This window comes from Macrobrachium rosenbergii, chromosome 36 (assembly GCF_040412425.1).
Source record: "Macrobrachium rosenbergii isolate ZJJX-2024 chromosome 36, ASM4041242v1, whole genome shotgun sequence".
Lineage (NCBI taxonomy): Eukaryota > Metazoa > Arthropoda > Malacostraca > Decapoda > Palaemonidae > Macrobrachium > Macrobrachium rosenbergii.
Window position 1 is genome coordinate 19678505 of NC_089776.1, and position 23512 is coordinate 19702016.

Consider the following 23512-nt stretch of genomic DNA (forward strand, 5'->3'; position numbering starts at 1 on the left):
AAACATCAAACTAAGAAGAGGTCTAGATTGCTGAGTACTGAAGAGGAAATGAGAGTGTGCCTGTCCAGTGTCCCTCCTAACATCGAAAGGATATGCAAATCCAGACAGGCACAAGTGTCCCATTAATCAGGTATGTTTAATCTACAACTGGAATGTATGTTGTACATCATTCCCATGTGCTCATTAATTCATTCATATATAATAGAAACAAATATTAATAATAATATTATTAATAATAATAGTAATTATAATTATCATTATTATTATTACTGTTATTATTATTATTATTATTATTATTATTATTATTATTATTATTACGGTATTACTTCATTATCATAACCATTACATGTGTGCACACATATTTGAACTAATATTATGGGTATGTTATAGCCCTACATAGTGTGTACCTTTGTGTTAGTTGAATATGTAGCAGGCTTATATAATAATAGTTATAATTACACTGACTGTAGAGTTGGTGCGCCGTCAAATTCCAGGGTATATCATTAATGCACCACTAAGCAATAAAGGTTGAGAACCTCTGCTCTAGGCCAACTGGTATAGGGAAACACAGCCAAACACCCACGCATTTCCCATAAATGCAGTAATCAAGTTGGACTGGCATGGTGGTGGTCCGAACATAGACTTTCAGAAGGAAATCCCTTCATCCTCTGACCCCAGACATAGACTTCTATTCAGACTCCTCAGCACTAGGTTGAGGAGTCCTCTTGGGGAACCAGGAAGTTTCCGGGATGTGGTCTCCGGAAGAACAGAACCTTCACATCAGTGTCAGAGTCTCAGAGAGCTGAAAGCTATTCACTTAGGGCTTCAGTGCTTCATGACCCTAGTTCACAAGACTGTGTCAGTCCATTCAGACATACCTCAGCCCTAACGTACATAAAAAAGCAAGGGGGCACTCATTCTTTTTCTCTCTGCTAGACAGCAAGAGACCTTCTACCGTGGACAGATTAAATCGGGTGAGTCTAGTCACCCAATTTTTTCAAGGCAAACTAAATTTGTTCCTACATGATATACAAACCGTCGGTCCTTTATATTAGGAATTACTTTCAGTGAAGCTGGAAACGGCCATTGAACTTTCAAACAAGGTTGTTAGGCAGTTAACTACTGCACTGTCCGTTAGGCAGGGATTCCGTCCGCCCGCTTGGACGTAAACATTCCAGTTTGCTTTTGGCCGTCGTGTGGTGCAAACGTGTATTCCTTCACTCTCTGCCCTGACTTATGTTGAGCTGTCTTTTCTTGGTGGAATCTTTCTTTATATGTTGTGTTTGAATATATGTTTGTGTTTTATAGCCAGACAAACCCACGAATCAGACAAGCCTGTGCGCAAGGCCGCCTACCCCAAGCGTGTGTGTCCTGGGGTTGGTGGCAAGAGATGCGGGAGCTTCCACTCCTATGTTGGTGTTGATCCACACGCAATCTGCTCCTCATGTGTGCTTCAGAGAATCTACTTGTACTGAGTGTTGTTCCTGGTCAGCTGAGCAGTGGGTGAAGTTTGAAGGGAGGAAACAGTATTGGAGGAAGGCCACCAAGGTTATATGCCCCCCAACTGCACCTTTGGTGGCTAACCCTTCTTCATTGTTTGTCTGTCCCAGCGAGCTTCCCCTTCTGGCTGTCTCTCATTTGGGAGAGAACTCTCCTTTGTCTTCCCTTGCTTGCTTTATTGAGTGTGGAACAACGTGGCGGGGGGGAGCAGATGATCAGGATGACCTCCTCTTTGGGGCCTCCCCTCACTCCGGGGGGAAAATTTTTCCCTCGGAGCGAGAGGAGTCTCCCTCCACTAACCCGACTGTTCCTTCTTCCTTGGAGGTTGAAGCTCTCCTCGGTCAGTAGGCAAGTGATCTGCAGGCAGCTTGGCGCTCCCTTGGTCTCTCAGGCTCTCCATCTCTGCTAGGACTCCTGTCCCACCTAGCAAGCACCCCAGTGGTGACCCACGCTGCCGCTACCGCTACGACATCAACAGTGACCATGACAACATTCACCAAGATGTCGGTTACCGTCTCCACCCACATCGGAGCACAAGTAACTGCTGCTCCGGCGTCCTAGCATGCAGTACTCCCACCTCCAGGTTTTGCCATGGCTCCGCCATTCTAGGCCATACCATCTATGATGGTGACCTCCACCATGCCCCACATGATGGTTTAAGGTCCCTTAGGGTTGCAAGGCTGGAACGTAAGGCATATCCCCTTTCATCTCCAAAATGGGCTAAGTTGGCACTGAACAGATTTGGCTTACTGACTAAATTGCTCCGTCAGAAAGTTTCTTCCCCTCTTTATGAGAGAGGAGAGTGATGTCTTGATACTAGGCAGTTACCCTTTATTGGAAATGGATATACAGTAGCAGCACTATACAATGGGGAAGTGGGCTCACATGTTAGGCATTCGGGTGCTTCTCTACCTGGACAGTTGACTGATTCCAGCATCCAGTTTAGAGGGGAGCCTGAGGGCAAGAGATACTCTTTTAAAGTTGACAAGTATGTTACTGTACTGATGAATGTTTCAATTTTCATTCTAACACCAACTCAGAACCTTTGTTACCTGGGAATGCTTCTGGGCACCAAGAATTTCTTGGTGCATTTCTCCTAAGGTGAAATGCATAGACAACTTTCTTTTAATTCCAGAAGAATTTCTATCCTTCACAACCTTGCCAACCAAGAAATGGTTGTCGCTGTTAGAGAAGTTGGTTCTGTGTGCCAGGCTGATAATGAGGCCAGTTCTTTTCTTTCTCAAGAAACACTGCAACCGGAAAGTTCAGCTGAAATCCATTCAAATTCAGGTCTCTAGGGAGTTAGAGGACCCTCTGAGATGGTGGAACAATCAACCTCAACTTTTGCCAGGAGTGTCTCTCCAGTTGAAGAGCCCAGACCTCTGTTATTTTCTGAAACATCGTCAGAAAGTGAGTAGCGGTTGCAGTAGACTAGAAATCTCATCCTCTGCCTTGCGCTTTTGTGATCCCTAGTCTGTCCTCTTTGATACCAGATGGGGAAGAAACTTCCCTATGTCCAGTCAGAGCTCTCTTTGTGTATTTGCAAAGGATTAGGGAAATTAGGCAAAGTGCCAACAACCTTTTTTACAGCCCTGGGAAACCTGACTTACCCTTGTCAAAGAATAGTATGTCTTGTCTGTAAAAGGCTCTGGTCAGAGAAGCGCTCACAAATCTAGACTTGACTCTTATGCCATCACTTTAAAGTATGATTCCACGATGTGTGAGCAGTAGCGACCACATTCCTTCTATGGAGAAAGTTGTCTATGCAGTGCAGTGGAGGTGTAACTTTGTATTTGCCTTGCACTATCTGTGAGATGTGGAAATCAAATATGAATTGTGCAGAGCTCTTTCACCCCTCATTATGGCAGGGGAACTCATATCTTGAATAATTAGATAGCTGTACTCTAACCTTTTGTATTTAGTTAAGAAATTGTTGAATTTCGGGGAGTATGAGGTACCTATGTTGTATTAGGTGTGAGCCTTCATTCTTTTAGCATCGTTCTTCTGTTGGTCAAGGCACAAGGCCTTTTGTCCCACTTGCATCAGAGTGCAAGAGGTATCCCTAGCAAGGAACCTCCAGCATTGTTCAGAGGTCTTGCTACCTAATGAATTAGACCTCACTTGACGACAGTACCAGCAGTTCGATGCTAATCATTCCTGGTGGAATTTTATGGTTTTGTTGGGGGTTATTAAATTTGTCCTTGCCCCTTTCCCACCTCCTTTGCTGAATGTGGGCATAAGAGAGGTAAGATTAGTTTCAAAAATAGAAATTTTAATAGAATTTGTTTTAAATACTTACTCCTCTTATTATGTATCACCCCCCACCTCCCCACTCACGTGGACAGAAGAAAAAACCGAATGGAAAACTATAGACCTTCAAACAACCTGAAAGGGATAGATGAATACAGTTCAAACTAAATCCTATTAATTTTTGTTTAACTTTCACTGTAATCATCCTCCCACCTGACACGGGTATACAGCTCTCGTAATAGAGAGGTAAGTATTTAAAAAAGTTTTATTATAAAAATATTCATTTTTATATTTGTAGGTTTCTTTGCTGTTTCTGTGTACAATGTATTTTAAAGACTGTCATACAATGAGTTGGGCAAAATGAAATCGAGTCATTTTTCTCTAGTAGTGTAACCTGTATTGCATGTTGTGAAAGAGGAAAATAAAAAAGGGGTTCACTTTTCTATTACACTGCATTTATACAGTATATTTTGCTACAAACAAAGGAAAATAAGCTAACTAATTGCCTTTTGCATCATATTTTCAGTTTACGCTTATGCAGTGTTGACATGGTAGGGGGAGTAAAGGTATGGAGTTTCCATTTTACTCCCATATTTTCATTTGACCCTATCTGACGAGGCCTTGGCTCTATTAATCTGGATAATCAAAAGATTACTGTATAAGATTACCCAACAAATATTCACAGCTTATTTAAATAACCTCAAAAGGAAAATGAAAAATTTTATAAATAAACCATAAATTTTTAGAAATATGAAAAGTTAATACAACACACTGTATGAAATGAAAAACACTCTCAGACGTAATAAATTTGCACATGTACGGTACTTATTAAAACTGCTTTCGAACTAATACTCATCAACAGTCGGTTCTTTCCTGCTGATAATTATGAAATATCATAACTCTGGTTCCTACTAGTAACTATGACTTCAGTTTTCAGCACTATTTCTCCACATATAGGAAACATATACTGTATCTTGGATGGTAAGACAAACTAAATGAAAAAACCATTAATTTCAAGAGTATGGTAATTGGTGAAAGCATAGAATGACAACTGGGTAAAAAGTTCCCCCTTTAAGGACAAAAAACCTGATGTATGTGTACACATACAAGTGTTTCTATCAAAAACTTTAAATTTATATAAAAAAAAATCCAAAAACACTATTACTGTAATACAGTCACAATACAGTAGAGTATCTTTTTAGTGCAACACATCTTATGAGAGTAAGTATAATGTTTTCAGAGCAAGGATGGTTTGGAACCCTCCTAGTCATCTATATAAAAATAAAAGGTAAAGTAAATACGCAGGTATTCTAAAATTTTATTTTCTTTTTGGAGTATTGGATTTCTCAATTTACATAAAAAAAAATTGCTGCACCTTGAGCAGATATCATAACAGTACAGCAGCCTAAATTACTTTCCTTTACATAGTATAAAAACTCTCGTATACTTAAGTACTAAAACTTTTTACAACATACTTTACAAAATGTACAGAACTGAAACAGGTGACCACATACAGCAGTCATTTACAACCAATGTCAGTTAACAGACTCCTAAGAGTCATAAATGGGAATGTAACCCAAATTGCTTTGGCACAGCTTAAAAATTGGGATTCAAGAGTATAAAAGAATCTAGAAGAATCACGTCAAATAAAAGACAAGAAAACCTTAGTCTATCAAAAATTCAATGATACAGTTTGTTTAAATTCTGCTAACCTAAAGAAATTTTCACGTTATACACAATGTATAAACTAATATATATATAATTATATATATATTATACATACAATACTAAAGCCATATACACATTAGGTTAGCATCACATTTTAAATAATCTGTGATTTATGTTCAAGGCAAAACATTGGATGGCACATTATCTTCATGAAAGGCACCAAACCTGGAGCACTTCACAGGAATGTGAATCAGCAATTGCTTGATCATCTCTACTGAGAAAGTCTAAAAAATATATATATCTGTATATTTCTGTATAACAGCCAAATTAAGGAGTGATTACGAGCCAATAATCTTACTTGCCTAATCAAATGTCCAGGTACTGTACTATGAAATAAAAATATTTGGTCCCTTACTATCTGTACATCTGTTTTTACAAAAATATTAACAAGAATTAAATCTCACAATTCACATGGAATGTTGCACCATATAATATATATGGCTACACACTTAAAAACAGTCATACATAAAAGGACTTGGTAATATCCTTTCACCAATCTCTCATAAAAGAAATTTACCTTTTAAAACTCTGCTTTGATTATCAATAAATTAACATGTAAAATTTATTTCACATAAGACACACCCTCGGCACCTTCAGAATATTGATACAAGTTCTTTCATACTTTAGAACCAAGTTCTTTCATACTTTAGAACCAGGCACAGTGAGAGTGGTTGTGTGATGATGAGGTGGAGGGGGAGCCATTTTATGGTGAGGACCTGTGAAGTGGCTTGCAGGTCGATAACTGGATCCATAGATCCCATCCATGTGTGGAAGGTCACGAAGGTGATCACGAGTATTCTCACCAGAACCTCCCCGCTGACTAACATGTATATTTGACTGGGAAGGATTCAGTGACTGGCCTCCTCGAACAGTCTGGTTACCGTGCATGGATGATCCTGATGTTTGCTTGTACATATTGGCTGGATGTGACTGTGAGGCATTTGTAAATACTGGGTTGCTTGGAATGTTGTTATTCACATTATCTGAAAATAATGGTAGCTACTTTATCTTCTGGCCAAATTTTGGGTTATCGGTAATCTTTGCACATGCCTTATCTGTCAGTTAAAGAAAATAGCCTTCATTTGAACTGTCCGTTAACAGGACAACACTGTGTACCCCTGTTATTGCAACAAACCTTGAAATTATATCAATTATAAATGACACTTTCAGGAGCTTATCACTTACAAATTTTAAATAAAATTGAAATATATTTCTTATGTACAGTAATACCTTGATCTTATGCGCTTTGAGGTGCATGAATTCACAGACAACCAACATTTGCAAAATCCTCGAGAAACCCTGTAGAAGTGTTATTTAACTTTTACAGTAATTTATAAGTTTTCATGCTTTTATGTGTAAAATTGGTATGAAAAATTCGTATTTTTATTTTTGTACATAAATAATGTGTGATACTAGCATACTTTACATTAAAATACAGTAAAATCAACCAAAATCACAAAATAGCTGTTGATGTAAATATCTCTCTCTCTCTCTCTCTCTGAGATAAGAGATTTTTTATGCATATGTAACATGATATTTATTTGTTTTGTATACTGTAGTTTTATAGATAAACTTGACATTACAAGTACTTTGTTGTTAATTTTTTCATATTTCCCATGCTATAATTACTCTACAACTTTTTGTTTCTATAGTAAATTATTTCAATTTTCAAAAGAATACATGTGGATTCCGTCTTTTCTCCATCCTTCGGAGCAAGGGGGTGTAACCTGTCGTTTATCTTGACCATGAAGGGGACAAAATGTTGCCTACTGATGGTCAAATAAAATACCACTAAGGAAGGATATTGAAAAATATCTCTCTCTCTCTCTTTTTTTTTTTTTTTTTTTTACGTGAAATTAAAGTGCTTTGGGAGCATGATTTTGTCATATTTAGGGTTTAAACTCTAAAAATAAGCATTTACTGCAATTTGCTACATGTAGCATTTTTAGTGACCGTACCAAACTTGTGCAAATCCTCGCCTTACACAAGGGTTCTGGAACCTAACCTCGCGTAAGTTCAAGGTATTACTGTATTCAAAAAAGTTTCAAACTCTTGCATGACTGTTGGGAAATATTAAGTAATGATACTTACAGTACAAAATAACAATAATGTTACCTGTATTAAAATAATAAACCTAAAGGTATTCCAGAGAATGTTTTACCAACATTCATTTTACTTGAATTGTCCATAATTTACAACAAAATGTAAAAATCATAACAAATTGCTAATAATTTTATTTGATTTTCAAAATATTTTGAATATTTTGTCCAGTGCATAAAGCCAATGCCCACCCCCTTCAAACTGAAGTGCAAGGTGAGACAATAATTTGTTTGATATGAAGATATTAATCCATAAAACATTAAAACAGAATACTTCTAACACCTTCACAAAAAAAACTAATTTATGATAAATTTGTTCACCCACTGAATGGTAAATTTTAATTTGTGATAACTCGTCCAAAAATTCTTCCCAGATGAAATTGGTGATAAAGCATATGTGCAGGGTAAAAAGTAATATACACTTTAAAAAAAATTTTTTCGTATATATCAAGAAAAATGAAGAATCCCTATTAAGTTTATGGAAAATTCACAAAATACATAAAAATAAAGTGCATAACCTACACAACATTGATTAAAGTGCATAACCTACACAACATTGATTAAGATTATACATCTTTAACAGCTTATTGAAAAAAATTACTGAAAACAGAATATTCAAAAGCAATTTCCATACTGTAAGAAATACGTGAAGAAACTGATCATGCATGGAATGACATTTCTTAATACAGTACTTACTTTTTGCAGCAGCCACAGCTGCAGCTGGTGGTGGTGGCCCTGGTGGTGGGGGATGATGTCTTCTTGGGAGAGACGTACTACTGTTATCCTGAGCATGAGATATTATGGCCTGTACACTCTCATACTCGTAATAATTACTCACAGGCCTATGCTGGTGTTCGCGTGCTGACTCCCGAGGTCCCCGCTGACTTTGGTACTCACGGGCTTCACGACTACAGTAAAATTTGTAGCATTAATAAATCTGGCTCAAGAAGGTTATAAATGCATAAATTATTTCATGTCTTCCTGCTCCAGCCATAAAGGATTGTGAACTTTATAGCTAATAAAAATTACCTCATCTACCTGTGTCACAACAAAAATTAACTTATGTTCTCATTCTGCAAATAATAACTACATCATAACTTCAAACAAAAAGTACATGTACCACATAATTATAACTTACTCATCACATTATAACAGTCAACAACATTAAGATTAATTGCCAGAATGAACTGCATCAGTAATGTGCATAGACAAAATATCTTTTTTTTAAATGCACCATTGCACTCCATTTGCAAGTCCTTGGTATGACAGGCCAGAAACTTTGGTGGTGGTTAATGTTGTGGTTTGCATATCAACTAAGGTAGGGTAAATTCTTAACAGGTCTAGCTTTGTATACCAAAGTGATAGGCTTAGTAAGGCAATGATTCTTACTTGGCAACAACATTTTGAAAGTTTGTTTACAGGATCTAATACTAAACCAATACTGATTATGAAAAATGTGTTGCTATTATACCTCTAATACTACAAACAAGAAGCAAAGGTCTACAAACAAAACAAACCAGAATAACAAAAATGTCACTTTATATTAAGGGAAAGCACCTAGTGAGCTAGTGACAACGAAGAGAAGTTTATTAGTTATACTGTAATGATGCCCTACCCACAATCAGTGCACCCTGCAACATTCATTTAGTTGTCATTACTTAGAAATAACCCACATTCATGGTCCCCTGTTTTCAAACTCAGTTTCCTTTAAAAGAAAATGGCAATCGTCTTTTAGCACTGCACATCCAGGGTTGGACACTGAAGTCGTTTGTTCTTTATTAGAACAAACATCTACATTCCAAATTTTTTCCCTTTTCCCTCCTTTTTCTATTTTAATGTTTTTGCTGATATGGAAAAATTACAGATGTTTGTAAAGGGTGTTTAGCATTTCCTCTTGATCTCTGTAACACAATTACATCCAGTACCTGCTATGTTGGCAACAATTCTATTTAAGCACAGCCTTTATTTTGCTCCTAGAGAAAGCAGCTATCCTGTTATATTTCAGAAAAGTAACATACAATTCAATGTTAAATTTACCTTTGGTATTTCTTAGGCACTTCTACTACCCGTGCTTCATTGGCACTATTTTTTCATTACCATTACAAGTTAAATTTGGCTTAATTTTTATAATTTTTGCACTCTGTGCTACAGTTTCTTTCATATCTTCCTCTCTACTCTATTTTACCCTGCTTAGTAATGATAACCTCAATACAGTACCAGTAGTATATTTCTGATTATGGTTTTTACATCCTATGTTAATTCTATCTTTTTGCTGGTTTGCACCATTGGTATATTTGCTGGTTTTCAATCAGTTAGTTGTCTTATGATTCAAGTGTTAGTGGGTACCTTCAATAAATTGAATTTTCAGAAGTTATCATCGTTAGTAAAAGCGGGTGAAACTTTTTTGTTTGCCTTTGTCATCAGTGACTCACAATCAGTAGAGTTTTTATAGGTATATAGGTATGTAGTTAATTTTATACCATAATTAATTAGGCTGGCAGGATACCATAACTAAGTGGTGGATGAATGGCAATGTCAGAATTCAATACTCATACTTGTAAGCTCAAGATCATTTAATTCCCACAGAAATTTACTTTATGGATATTCTTTGAAAGTTATGTTATTAAACAGAAGCTATTCTCAAAATTTGATAGAAGCAGGAATTGAAAGGTGTTTATGCAGCAGTTCAACTGATATTCACTGGAAATTTTTTTCAGCCTTTATCTATGGCCATGCCACAGCTCATTTACCAATTATAATTTCCCTGGCTTCGTAGCTCCAGCAAAGTTGTCAATCATATGCCCAGCAAAGTTGTCAATCATATGCCCAGTCTCTCCAACTTTTTTTTTTTTTCCCTCCCTAGATTAGTTCCAGCAAGACCTTTGGGTAAGATGCCTCTAGGGCAATGTTATAGACCAGTCCAAAATCTTGACTGCAGTTTAAGACACTTGTGACCATGTACACTTATGACTGGGAGGCAAGTCTGAGCAGAGCTGTATGTTCCAGAAACATCAAGTCATGTTTCAGAAGTGATCAGTGACCAAAAACCAGATCTGAGCTCATGTTAAGGGACATGACCATTATCTTCCCTGATGCCAAGAGCCATGACCACTGACTTGGACCATAAAAATTACATACCATGACAATGCTCCATACAATCTTACACCCAGACTAACTTTAGCAATTTTGAATCTTACAAGTAAACTGGAAGATCAGAGCCCCAACCAAGCCTCTCCAACCCTTACTCTAAGGACCAGGACCATGATCAGGACCACCACAGCTGCTTTAACCAGAATCAGGTAGTCACATTTCTCAGTTATTCCACTGCTAGCAATTGGTATAATTAACAAATGGAGGCTATCTGATCCTGGTTGCAAGCAGTGGCTGGTTTGCTAATTTCCACAATGTGATGTTTAGTGGGAAATATACATCTGCCACACACCAACAGCTATGATTTCAGGAAAAGATGATATTGAGACACCATGCATATCTTCCAGAGCAGAGTTTCAGTTCAGATGAGACCTATCTGAAAGGAATCTTTCAGAGGAGGCAAAGAAACAGCCAGGGTTCAAAGTGCACCACCATCCCCACAGGCATGAATTTTGTTGCTCATATGTTAAGTCAGTTATCACTACAAAGTTGGAGAAGCCACATTGCTTTGAAGGCTTAATGTCTACTATTAATATAGTAAAAAAAAAAAGGTGGATAACTACTTATACTTCTGATACTACATCAGGAAGTGAACATCAACTTTTAAGATTCTAATAGAACGTGACCACTTTTCCAGTCAAAATGAGTCATATAGAGTGACAACAGAATGCATCTCTTGTTCCTTCACCTTAATACATCAAAGATCCACCCAATGGATCACAAACATGTTTAAGGTCAACTACACCAAGATTTATTTGTAAAAAGGATAATGAAAAAGACTACAATGTAACCTTGATACTGAAGACCAAGATTTGGTGAAGAAATAGTGGAGCAGTTTTAACATCAAGCAGGCAATTTGTATTTTTGATGAAGTCTTGAGTGTCTATACAGTGTATCCAAGGCTCTCCAATGTGATTCCAGAATTTTCTGGATTTTCTACAGTAGAGGAGTTGAGGGGCTATAGACAGAACTTTTTAATTGTGCCATACAAGCTGCTTCAACTAAGTTTATGAGAAAGACATTTACCACCTACTGTTCACATAAGGAATTCAGGACTGAGGCTACTGCAATTGCAGAATGAAAAGGAAGAAACTCAAAATGTGCAACAGCAAGGTAACAAATAATTATTCTAAAAAACTCTGAAAGAAACTTGGCAATTGGCAACCAAACCATTGCCACTAAAGGAGAGCCTATAAGAATCAGATTCTGATCTTCCAGATATAGCAATGTGGAAATTGCTTCCATCAGCAAGCAGTAATCATCATTTTCCTCATTCTCACTCTTTCCCTCTCTTACAGCTACAACTAAATAGTACTCAAAAAGATAGCTGTAAAAATGGCAACTGTAATAGGTTAGCTGGCTCCTCTTCCACCTCTTGCAAGTCAAGTAAGTTAGATCATACTAATGTCTTTTCTTCTCTCACCATTGCACAGTCTTCAGGTAAGTTTTACTTTTGAGTTTTTAACTTGCTGTTAATGAAGAATTTTTTATCTCTGGTAAAATATATTTAATGCTTCATTTATTTCATGTAGAATATGTTTCATGAAGTGCATTTACTTATTTAATTGTTATATCTGGGTTTACACTTCATTGATTTTACATGTATTCTTAAGGGAAAAATAATGTTTCATGACAGCAATTTTGTATATGCCACCCTTCAGAGACTTATGGGAGGTGACTAATGTGTCTGTTATGAAATAAGTTCTTAAAAGTACTTTGTATTTTTCCCACATACCAAAACCAAAGCCTTTTATAATAGGAGATACCCTTTAGTGCAAACTGGGATGGCCATTGAAATTGGTAACAAGGTACAGTAGTTCACTGGTGGTAAAGAGGGGGTGAAAGAAGGAATACCCCTTATTCACCTGTAAGCAGTAGCCATTTTCTTTCAGCCACTGGGACCAAGCAGAGGGGTTAAAGTTTGTTAACTATATAAAAATCTCTGATTTATATACTGTACCTACAAAAAACAAATTACTGTTTAAAAATAAAAATTCATTTGTTCCTAAGGAAATGCAAACCATCGCCTTTTATAACAGGAGACTTACCCATCAAGCAGGGGGTAGTTCCTTTCAAACTGACTGAGTTCAACGCCACCCAGTAACATCATGCTTCCGGTTGAGTATGCAATCAGAGGATATCATGACTCCTGAAACCACCTTCAAGTTCGGTGAAAAGGTTGAACAAAGCAGTAGGCCCTGGACCAGTGTACCTTGTGCTACAGGATGGTGCTCAAGTAAGGAAAAAAACACTGGAGTGCCATGAAATCCCCCATACAGGAATTCGAGGCAAGAGGCAACTACTCCTGATCAAACCCAAAACTGGTCCAGCTAGTAACTCTACTAATGCTCCTCCCTTATTAAAAGAGAGAGCAAAGGGAGACTCATCTTAGACCCTATGCTAAGACTGGACACTTGAAGTGCAGGTACATGTATCTAGCCTGACCCAGAGTGGAAATAGGGGTGAGTGAGTGAATCCAGTCACACTGTGTTCATCTCCCAGACTTACAATAAGCTAAAATACTAGCCTGTCCTGTAGAGCAACCATCACAGGTCCCAAGAAAAAATATAGGGCTATGTAGGTGACATCCTTTAGGTAAAAAGAGGAAAGGGATGCCCACATCCTAGCACACGCCCGCCCCCTTGCCCAGACACATTGCCAAGATCATCCAAGAGGGCTAAGGGCGATCCTACACACTAAATTCATGTATCCTTCAACAAGTACAAAGGGTAATGGCCTCCTCAGAGAAGTCAAACTCGTTGGGTACCTCACAAAGCTAGAGAAGAAAGGATGTGTCCTGGCACATCCTCCTATATAGCCTAAGAAAAGGAACAGGTACTCCACCCTAAGAGCCTGGGTTCTTCATGCAGTACCTTTGTTCTTACCCATCACTTATAATGAGTCTCTCCCCCTCCCAATTTACAAGAATGAATATCAGAGTGAGAGTGTACATTGGCATCCATCCATGAAAGTGCAGTTTAGTTTAATCTTAAAAGAATTAATGCATCTGGAAATTTGAAGACCTAAACTGTGGGCAATTTCTACATAATAGGTTTGTATGAAACAATGCTTTTAAATTTTAGCATTACTGTGTATTTTATAAATGACTACTTTCCATACAGCTCACCTATTACCCATTTAAAAAGATTACTGAATTATATGTTGACTCTCATATGGCTTGCCACAAGGGTTTGCTCTTGTGAGAATTGAAAACTAGTGCAAGGTCAAGTTGAAATAGTCAAGACTTACGTAGGAAGAGACCAAAGGTAATGTATGAAAATAAGAAGACGACAAGGCTGCTGGGGATTAAAGTACTACAGAAAAGAACCTGAACTAAAATGTACAGTGCACCACATAAGGCACACTGTAAGTGGTACCCTCTATGGGCCAAATTTAGGTAGAAAGACAGCTTGAAATTGTAATACAGAACCTATGAAAACTTTAACAATATTTTTTCTTGGATTTCTTGTTTTGTCTGTAGTCTAACTACTCTTGGGGAATACCACAGACTACAATGTGTGTTTTTTTATGCACTGTAATAGTACTACTGGTTTTTGTAGCAACCCTTCAATTCCCAGAAGCTGCACCTTATATTTGACTTTTCATCTGTTCTCATTTGGTACCCTTCCAGTGTTTCTGTGGTCTGGGTAAAAACTATGCTATAATAATAAGAATGATGTAGTTAAAGAAAATAAACAAAACTTTCATAGGACTGGCCCAGCAAATTAAGTCTGAATGTTTGTAACATACAACTCAAACCATCAATACTTATAAAAATGAGATGCTATAACAGAGAGACATTATTCCATCTACAGAATAAACGTGACACTCGGCAGAAATGTACTAATACAGTATAACTAGCTAGAATAGGGCAACATGGCCATATCAAGTTAAACATGTGTTAATCTTGTATGTTTAGTTCTAGAAAGGCAAAACAACTTCTCTATCAAACTCCTATAGTGATGTCTCTCAACATACTTTCATGAAAGAGTGCAATTTTTTCCAGGACTTATTTTCATCTTCCTCTGTCATTTGCTCACAGGCAGTCATTTTCAGTACATACTGTATTTGTCCATTTTAGTCACAATCTTATCTTCTGATTTTACAATATTCCCTCTTTACTACATAGGAGAATTTTACTTGGAAGATGCTTGCCAGCCATGTCAGAGGTTTTGAATTTTTCCAAAGAATGTACAAACTTATAAACAAATATAATAAAACATGTCATTTGATAACAGCATCAAAGTCAGTCTCCAAATAACTTCAACTAGTTTTACAAAACTAAGCACACACTCCTCAATAATTATTCACTATTATTTTTGCTTAAAACAATACATATAACTGTACTATCAACACTCTAGACAATACCATGGAGAATGTCAATTTGTTGTTTCCATTCAAAATGTAAATAATAACATGCAATTTTTATTTGCTTACCTGTACAAGGTAACTGCAAAACACTTGCAGAGCCTATGTAAAATTTTATCATTCAAATGAAGTTACCAAGTCATATCCACATTAAGTATTAAACTGCATGTGACATAATTACCGCAATTTATAAACTATATATTTTCAAAATAAATTTACATAAGCAGGATATTATTTAATAGAATGAATTCAATAAAGTAGTACTGTAAAACAGAGGAAACGTAAAGGGGTAGTTTAGCCTAGACAAGACTTATTAGTCACATCAAACTGCTTTGTTATTCCTTTTATTACACAATCATTTCTAGGTTATTTAGAGCTGTGGTTCATGTTAGGTTACGTGTTCCTAGTGCCACCAATTTTACCCATTTGGGTATTAAAAAATGGCATTATTTTGGCAAATTAACACTACATATTATTCACATGTATATTTTACTCTATATATATTATAGTGCATCATTGTCCCTGCTTTTGCTGACACTTTCTCTCTTTGCTGCAGGGAATTCTGAGCACTTTAAACACCTTTTAACCTATTACTGGTCGTAAGTCCTAATCTGCATGCACTCTCAATTTTTTTTTTTACGTTTTACTTCTTGTAGGTGTGATGTATAGACTACTGTGTAATATAACCCATCCAACTGCTTTTAGGTTTCAAATTTTGCCCAAGGAAAAATTGCTACACTCCAGGTTTACATTTAAACTACAGTACAGAAATGACCAAATAGACAAAAATAAATGGAAAACTGTCACATCCTATTTAAGATGAGAAAATTTAGTGCAATATATTTTTATACAACTCAGTTCAATGGTACATACTCGACACTTGAAATATATGTACACTGCTTGCAAAACTCAATAGCAACACACTGCAATTTTCAAAGAGGAATTCCAAAATTGTACTCTACACTTCAAATATTCCATCGCTGAAGCATTTCATCAATAAAAATTTCAGGATTGCATACTTTCCAAACTTATATGCAAAATTCCATGCTTTAGTTGCCCATACTCAATATTAATAATACATGCACTACAATCAAAATAATGCCAACCATTAGCCTTGCTACCATGAATTCCTAATATCAGTCTCTTGGGTTATCTGAGCTGTCTAATAGACGCAAGAACTGACGACTAATAAAACATCTAAATTTACCATTTCTAAAAATGTGAAACCTAAAGCAAATGCTTCAAATTTAAATCTAAAACTTCAGCTACAAGGAAAACTACATACACACTGAAACTGCAAACAAATACCATCTTTACTTATAGCATTTCCAGTAAAAACATATAACACTATGTACAGTACTACAATCCAAGGATGTACAGTTCAAGAATGAACTCATTTCTGCATGGGTGTAAGGAATAAATCAGGCCTCCCTACACAACAATAGCAAACCATTTAAACTACTTTCAGAACTTGAAGCTGACCCAGGTTCCTAGGGTCTCCTTAATTACTTGCTCTATAAATTCAAATATTTTTCTATTTGTCCAAATCTAAAGTCTGTTCTAAACAAATGTAGATTTTTTTCATGATGAAATAACAGCAAATTTTTAGCTCTCCAAATTTCAGTTAGATTACTTTGTCCAAATACCATGAGTTACAGTATATTGAAAAGTTAATCTACAGAGTGCCTACAAAGTTTTATCTTCATGGATGACATGAAACATTACTTTCATAACTTTCCATATGTTAAAATATAATGCTATTTTTAATCCAAACCCTCAACAGCCTAGGCTATAACCTGAACTAGTTACACAATCTGATGTCAAGATGCATAATTACCTAAGTATCCTATTAATTACTATGCAAAATTACCAAAGTATTCTATTACGGTAATTACTAAGCTCCCTACTGAATAAAAAAAAAAAAAAAGACTGATTTTTTATATTCTATTCACAAACAAACCAAGTGCTCAACATTCCCTCACAAACTGCAATACATGGATACAGCAACCCTAAGTGATAACTATGCATGAACATCCCCAAAAACTTTCAGGAATCATATTCGAGTTCAAATAATAACCAATATACTAGCTCAACAAAATTTTATGAATAAAATCAATACTGTTATTTACCAAAAAGATAAAAGACTATTACGAAGCAAATTCAAAATGAACAAATCATATAATGCTAACTTAGGCCTTTGCTCTAAAGAGCATTGCACTTCAAGAGGGCAAAAGTAAACCAAGCACCCAGATTAAATTATGTATGAACTTTATGTCACCACTTTATGAACCCTTCAATAACAATCTTGGCAACTGACTGACAAAAACCTTGATTTCCTCTACTAAAAATTAAATAATACAAACTTAAACAGAATACAAAGTTAACAGACCACAAAGACTACAATTTTAAATGATGAATCATTTAAAATTAATGAACATGCTTCATGCATCCACCAATACGTGCAATATACCTTGCAAGAACAGATTCGTGAATAAACGTCTCCTCCAGTTTGTGCAACAGGTTACCATGGTTACCCTCCTGCAGCCTCCTGCTTTAGGGAAAGTAGGAGAAAGGAAAGTGTAATAGGGAGCAGGAGGTAGTTAGTAATACCAACACCTTGAGTGATTGAATTAAAATTGGTAAAAGAAAAAATAAACACATACCATTATCCCACTAATACATAAAGATTATGGCATACAACCTTAGATATAAAACACACTTAAAAATCCAAGAGTAAAAACCTGCATCTTTGCTAATGATTACAAAGTTGAAAGTTAAAAACAAAACGTACTTTGATGTAGAGAAAATAAAACACAAATATATGAGTATTTTTTTATACAATCTTGACTTCTGCTTCATAAAGGTAAAAATGCTACCTTAAATATAGTACAGGATAAAACAATAACTTTAAAACGCTAGAGCTATCCTTGATCTTAATACTCTCAACAAATGCAGATAATTAGTGGGAAAGGCCTGAAAACCCAACTTCCGATTCTCCAGTTTAAACTTTAACAAAGGCTTTGGTTTATCTTGCTGTTACAATCTGACAGAGCACAACAATATTGGACAGTTTGGTATTTTTGTTAAAAACCTTAATTGAAAGTATCAACAACATAGTCATTGCAAACTAAAACTAGGTATCTAAACAGAAAAGAATCACAAGATTCATCCAGCAGCTTTTACTATCCATATCCAATGAGAGCCATACTATTTAGACAAAAATTACCCTTAGTTAGTTATGACTGGCAAACATTCTAAGTAGAATGATAAAAGTAGCCAGTATGGTAAACTTTTAAATTTTATTCCCTAAAATATACAACTCTTATGTCAACACAACCATTCTGCTAATTAAGTGAATGAAAGGCAGCATTACTAAAAACATTTACCTGCATAAGGATAAATAAAATGTGAAAAGTCAGTAAACATTATACTGGAAATCTAGTTCGGGACAGATAATACTGACAGTGCACAGTATAGGCAGTCCCTGCTTACTGGCAGCATTGGTTAACAGCGATCCGGTTTTATGGCACTAGTCTAACGACGCCATTAACTGGATTTTCGGCGCTGATCTCCAGTTAGTGACACCAATCTCTGCTTAACGCCGCTGATCTCCGCTTAATGGCAGCGCCAATCACTGGTTAGCGGTGCCGGTATCCAGTTAATGGCACTGTTAAGTGGGTTATTACTGCTATTATCGCCGATGTTCGGTTAGTGGCCCTCAGCCGGGAACGGAACTCCCACCATTAACTGGGGACTGCCTGTACTACTAAAACGTACCCATACACCTATAAAGCTAACGCTATAAAACGGTCACACACCGATATTAAAAAAATGTTACAGCAAGTACTAGGTTTTCCTAGTGTTTACTATAAATAAATTTTTTCGGATAATTTTATGCAACAAAAGTAACTTTTGGGGCACATTGAGAAAAGTGCAAACAAGTCACGTCCATACAAAAAGAACATATATACGATAAATTTATTATACCATATACTTACACCATCTGATGAATGCTAAGTTATTCAAAGACAACTTGACATGAACATGGATTTAAATGGATGGTTGCATGTCTAAGACCCTTACATCATCTACAAAAAATCTTGCATATTTCCCAATACATTAAATTTTAAAAACTTTATGGCACTGTTGGAGGCTGTGTCTGACATCTCTAAGAAGTTTTAATAAGGTATCAATTATAATTGTAATAACTTGTGAAAAACAGAAAAAAGACTGGTATAAAAATCATAAAATTGCTCCAAGAAAAATAAGGCATCACATTCTAGATATAAAAAAAATGCAGTTCAGTTGAAGACGAAAACTGTACTGAACACCATAAATGATATGGTAAACAATATAAGTATAACAGTAAATGTGGCATACTATAGTCTAATTCATTCCATCTGTCCACTCACCAACATAGGTTTTAGGTAGATGTGTCATAGGCATAGCTAGCTCTTGATTGGCTGAAATTAATGATTCCTATATCGTAAGCTTACTCTAATAAAGATGCAATCTATTTCTTCAGTAATACATCTGAATCTGAATGCTTCTTTATACTTTAAAAAGAACCCTCACACCTTGTTTAAATCATGAACATAAAGCTTTATATCGTTAATATAACAATACAAGCATACTAATGACAAGCTTGTAACCGTCTGCACTCAGGTTAAACGCAAAGAAAAAATGGGCTTTTAATATTCAATTTTTCATCTCACTGTAGGTAATTAAAGGGCATTTCAATTTCTTGCTAGTAAAATACACTAGTAAGGTAATATTCAAAATAACATAAAAAATTGTCTATGAGGCTAGCCTAGAAATACAATACATAGTTTTTTCATTGTTGGGGATTGGAACAATACTTACATAGAATGAATTAATAAAGATTACAATAAAAAAAGTAAATTTGACCAAAATGAAATGAATGTGTGCTTAAAACAAGGCCAGTAAAAGAGAATATCTGCCAAATCATAAACATTGGCCTAGCTTCATGGGTCCACGGTTATTTTTTCCAGTTCACAGATGTGGATATAACTTTGGTATTACAATAAAGTTATTTTTATGCTCATGTAATGAAACTAGTTCATAGGATAAAGTTTGAATGATAAGGAAATCTTGCAATCTGAACAGTTTGTGGGTATGGTTTACATGTAGCCTGGACTTTACCACTATTGAAAGACTATCATTCATTTGAACGTATTTGATCTCAGTAGACTGTCTGATACAAGCTCGTCTTTCATGTGCTTGTAGTTATATTATTGATACACATCAACATGTTTATGATTTATGTAAAAAAGAGTGAGGGTTCTTTGTAAATACAAATATTTATGTATGTTACTGAAGTAATATTTTAATCTTTATTACAACAAGCTAATAATATCACAAACACTGATTGTTAGCTAATCACATGCTACCCATGTGCATATGCCACATCTTCACCCATAAGTGGACAGATGAAATAAAACTGAATTTAATATCAAAACATTATCAAGTAATAAATGGACATAGCATGATAAAATTAAACAAGTTCTATGCCAAGACTGAAGCAAAAATACCCATATTCCTCTACATCAACTGTGAAATTTCTATTCTATAACGAAAATTTAAAAATCAGACTTACAAATTACTTCATTAACATACCATGCTCGGAATTAAAATACAAAACAGCATACACAAAAGCTTGAAAACCCAAAACAATGCTACTACACACTGAGCCTCAAACATTCAATTTACTCCATAGAAGAATATATGAAATTGTAATGCTGATATCTGTAGTTAAATATATTAAGATTACAGTGAAAACTGCAGTCTTCCAAATAAATGGAATTATGACATCAATAAAACACAAAGTGGATACCACCATATCCGTAAGATTTATGCTGACATATCATATAAGCAGTAAAGTAATTTGATTTCATCAACATCTTCTATGAATCAATGACAGATACTCAGCATCAAAACCAGCATTCTAACACCCATTGTTAAGAAAACTGGAAATAAATTCAAGTGAATAAAAAATCTCACCTAGTCTGCTTATCCTTAAAGTCCTTGTATTGCTGATTAGCTAATTTCTTTAGCCTTTCTTGCTCCTTGTTCTTGCTGCATGCAAAATAGAAACATAAATATTGTGATGATCTAGAACAAAACCTAAGTGATCATAAGTAGATAAAGGCCAATCACCATAGCTAGATGTTAGCATGTTAGATACGCAAGTGTAAATATCACAGACAGCAGCAGCAGATGTTGGGTTCAGTGTTTGTGAAAGTTAGTGCTTATACATTAAATTGGTGTATCATTTAAACAACTCACTACAATGTCATTCTAATCATGTCTCTTGATAAAAAAAATCCTTATACAGCACTGTATCTCAACACTGATCACATGAAACTTGCACTTAAATTTAAGGAAATGGGTAATGTTAAAATCGCCAAAAATGTTAAAAATAAGGTCAGTAAACCATTAAATGTTGGTAAATGTAAAGAATTTTCAATATCCTTAAGAAGAATATGTCTGTCGCAAAAATAACTGATTGCCCTCACCGAGATAAAAGAACCTCAAACCCTTAATGGCCTTAGAAATGTTGTATACAGGCTGGCGTTTAGATTTCCTTCCCTCCCTCAGGAATAAAGCTATGAAGTTGAAACACAATTAGTAAATCCATAGCTCCCACAATTACTTTTTTTATTCATTCAAGTAATGCAAGTAGTTACAGGCATATTATTATGGCATTTTATTTGAGGAAACAACTGTTATGAAAATATCTTCCAGGAATCTTATTTATCTTTAATTTGTACCATAGATTCTCAAATTTCAACAGTAAGAAAACAAACAATCTCATCTTTTTTGTTCCAGGGCATCAGCATCATTTTTGTTGCATAATTACTTATTAAAAATCTGTTGACCAAACAATAATTGCTAGTACTGTAATGGAGATTAACATGCATAGCGTGTTACATGTCAGTGTCCCAAGTTCCATGGACTTTTAATCCATAAAACCTGTAGCTGCTAAGCAGATCATACATAATGCAATATTCAAGTTGGTCATATCAGATATATTGTACTTCAAAAGTTAAACATGGCTATATGGTAATAAAATTCATCATTCAAAATGCTTATACAGCAGTGATGAAATGATAATATTTTTTTCTGAACAAGCTGTGAACCCAAGATCTCAGCTTATAAATACCAAGCCTTTTAGACTGTATCTATCCTGTAGTGACATGTGTATGTAAAGCTGACTGCTACCAAAAAACAGTTAGTTCTTCAAATGTTTAATACCAAGTCCGACATTAACTACACTTAATAAAAATCTCAGCATGAAATTGTACAGGATCACAAACCCAGTAATGTTGTTCTAACTTTACAAATAAATTCTTTGTTAATCCCAGAGTGAAAAAGTAAAGCTTAAATATAAAAACTATACACCTATTAGTTTAGTATCAATAATACTGAAATAACTGCATTTCTGCATGTCTGTGAATCTATTTTAGCAACCTCTGAAGTACATATAGAAAACTACAGTAATCTTAACTGCAAAATGCATTCGTGATCATTTTTCTATTATTACTTTACTTCAATATCAATTTCTTTTGCACACTATCTTCCTCACATACTAACATCAGATTTTTTCCTTCTTTATTTTACTACTGCAAAACTTGCAAAAGGCAGCCTCCACCATGACCAACACCATTACATTGTTAGGTTCTTAGTAGCCAAAGATGGTAAAAAGCTCTACAGCTATAACTCAGAAACAGAATAATACAATGACCTTCTCTTGCAAGTAAAGAAAAAAAATTCAGGCAAAGGAAACTAAGAAAATTTAACAAAATATTAAAAAAGCACTACTTTAAAATATGACATCATCAGTAAATACTAAGAATCACACAATCATCAAACATCTAATTACCAAAGGGTATGCTTACCGCAGATGTTGCTGTATTTGTTCATAATTTACGTAATGTGAAAATTTATGAGGATCAGCATAGCCTGTTCGACTACCTGGTCTACCCACAGAGTCACCATACAGGTCATAGCTATGTGACCTAATATGCCGTATTTCTGGTTTCGGCTCACTAGGAACTGGATCCAAGCGCTGTAAAAATAAAAACAGAGAACCAAATTACACTTGATATAATATATTAGGTACTTCAAATTCTACAGACAGATAAAACAATTTTTGTAACAATATCACAATTATCTTAATTTGCAAAAAAAAAAAAGTTAGATAAGAAATGCCAAACAAAATTCTGTCATTCCAAGATACACCAAACCTACTGCAAAATAAATGGTTTATTACAAAAAATTATACATCTACGCTAATACTGTGGCAAAACACTAAGCAGCTACACATAGAACTACAAGTAACATGGATCACACACAAGTTTTAATTTCCAACGACAGTATCTGACAGCAATATACTA

At 35.4% G+C, this 23512-nt stretch overlaps 1 protein-coding gene across 32 annotated transcripts in view; it reads right to left on the reverse strand.

Annotated features, from left to right (window-relative positions):
* Positions 1-5879: 5879 nt before the first annotated feature.
* Positions 5880-23512, reverse strand: part of LOC136825010 (partitioning defective 3 homolog) — a 471362-nt gene continuing 453729 nt past the window's right edge. For 20 of the 32 annotated variants that reach the window (XM_067081025.1, XM_067081019.1, XM_067081018.1 and 17 more), the window contains 5 exons: positions 23015-23184; positions 21117-21191; positions 17566-17643; positions 8274-8485; positions 5880-6461 (listed from right to left, as the gene is read on the reverse strand). In XM_067081025.1, coding sequence (XP_066937126.1) covers positions 6118-6461; positions 8274-8485; positions 17566-17643; positions 21117-21191; positions 23015-23184 — 879 coding nt within the window. In that variant the 3' untranslated portion in view covers positions 5880-6117. Of the gene's footprint in view, positions 6462-8273; positions 8486-17565; positions 17647-21116; positions 21192-23014; positions 23185-23512 lie in introns of all 32 variants that reach the window. The other 12 variants (XM_067081040.1, XM_067081038.1, XM_067081031.1 and 9 more) reach the window with 6 other exon arrangements.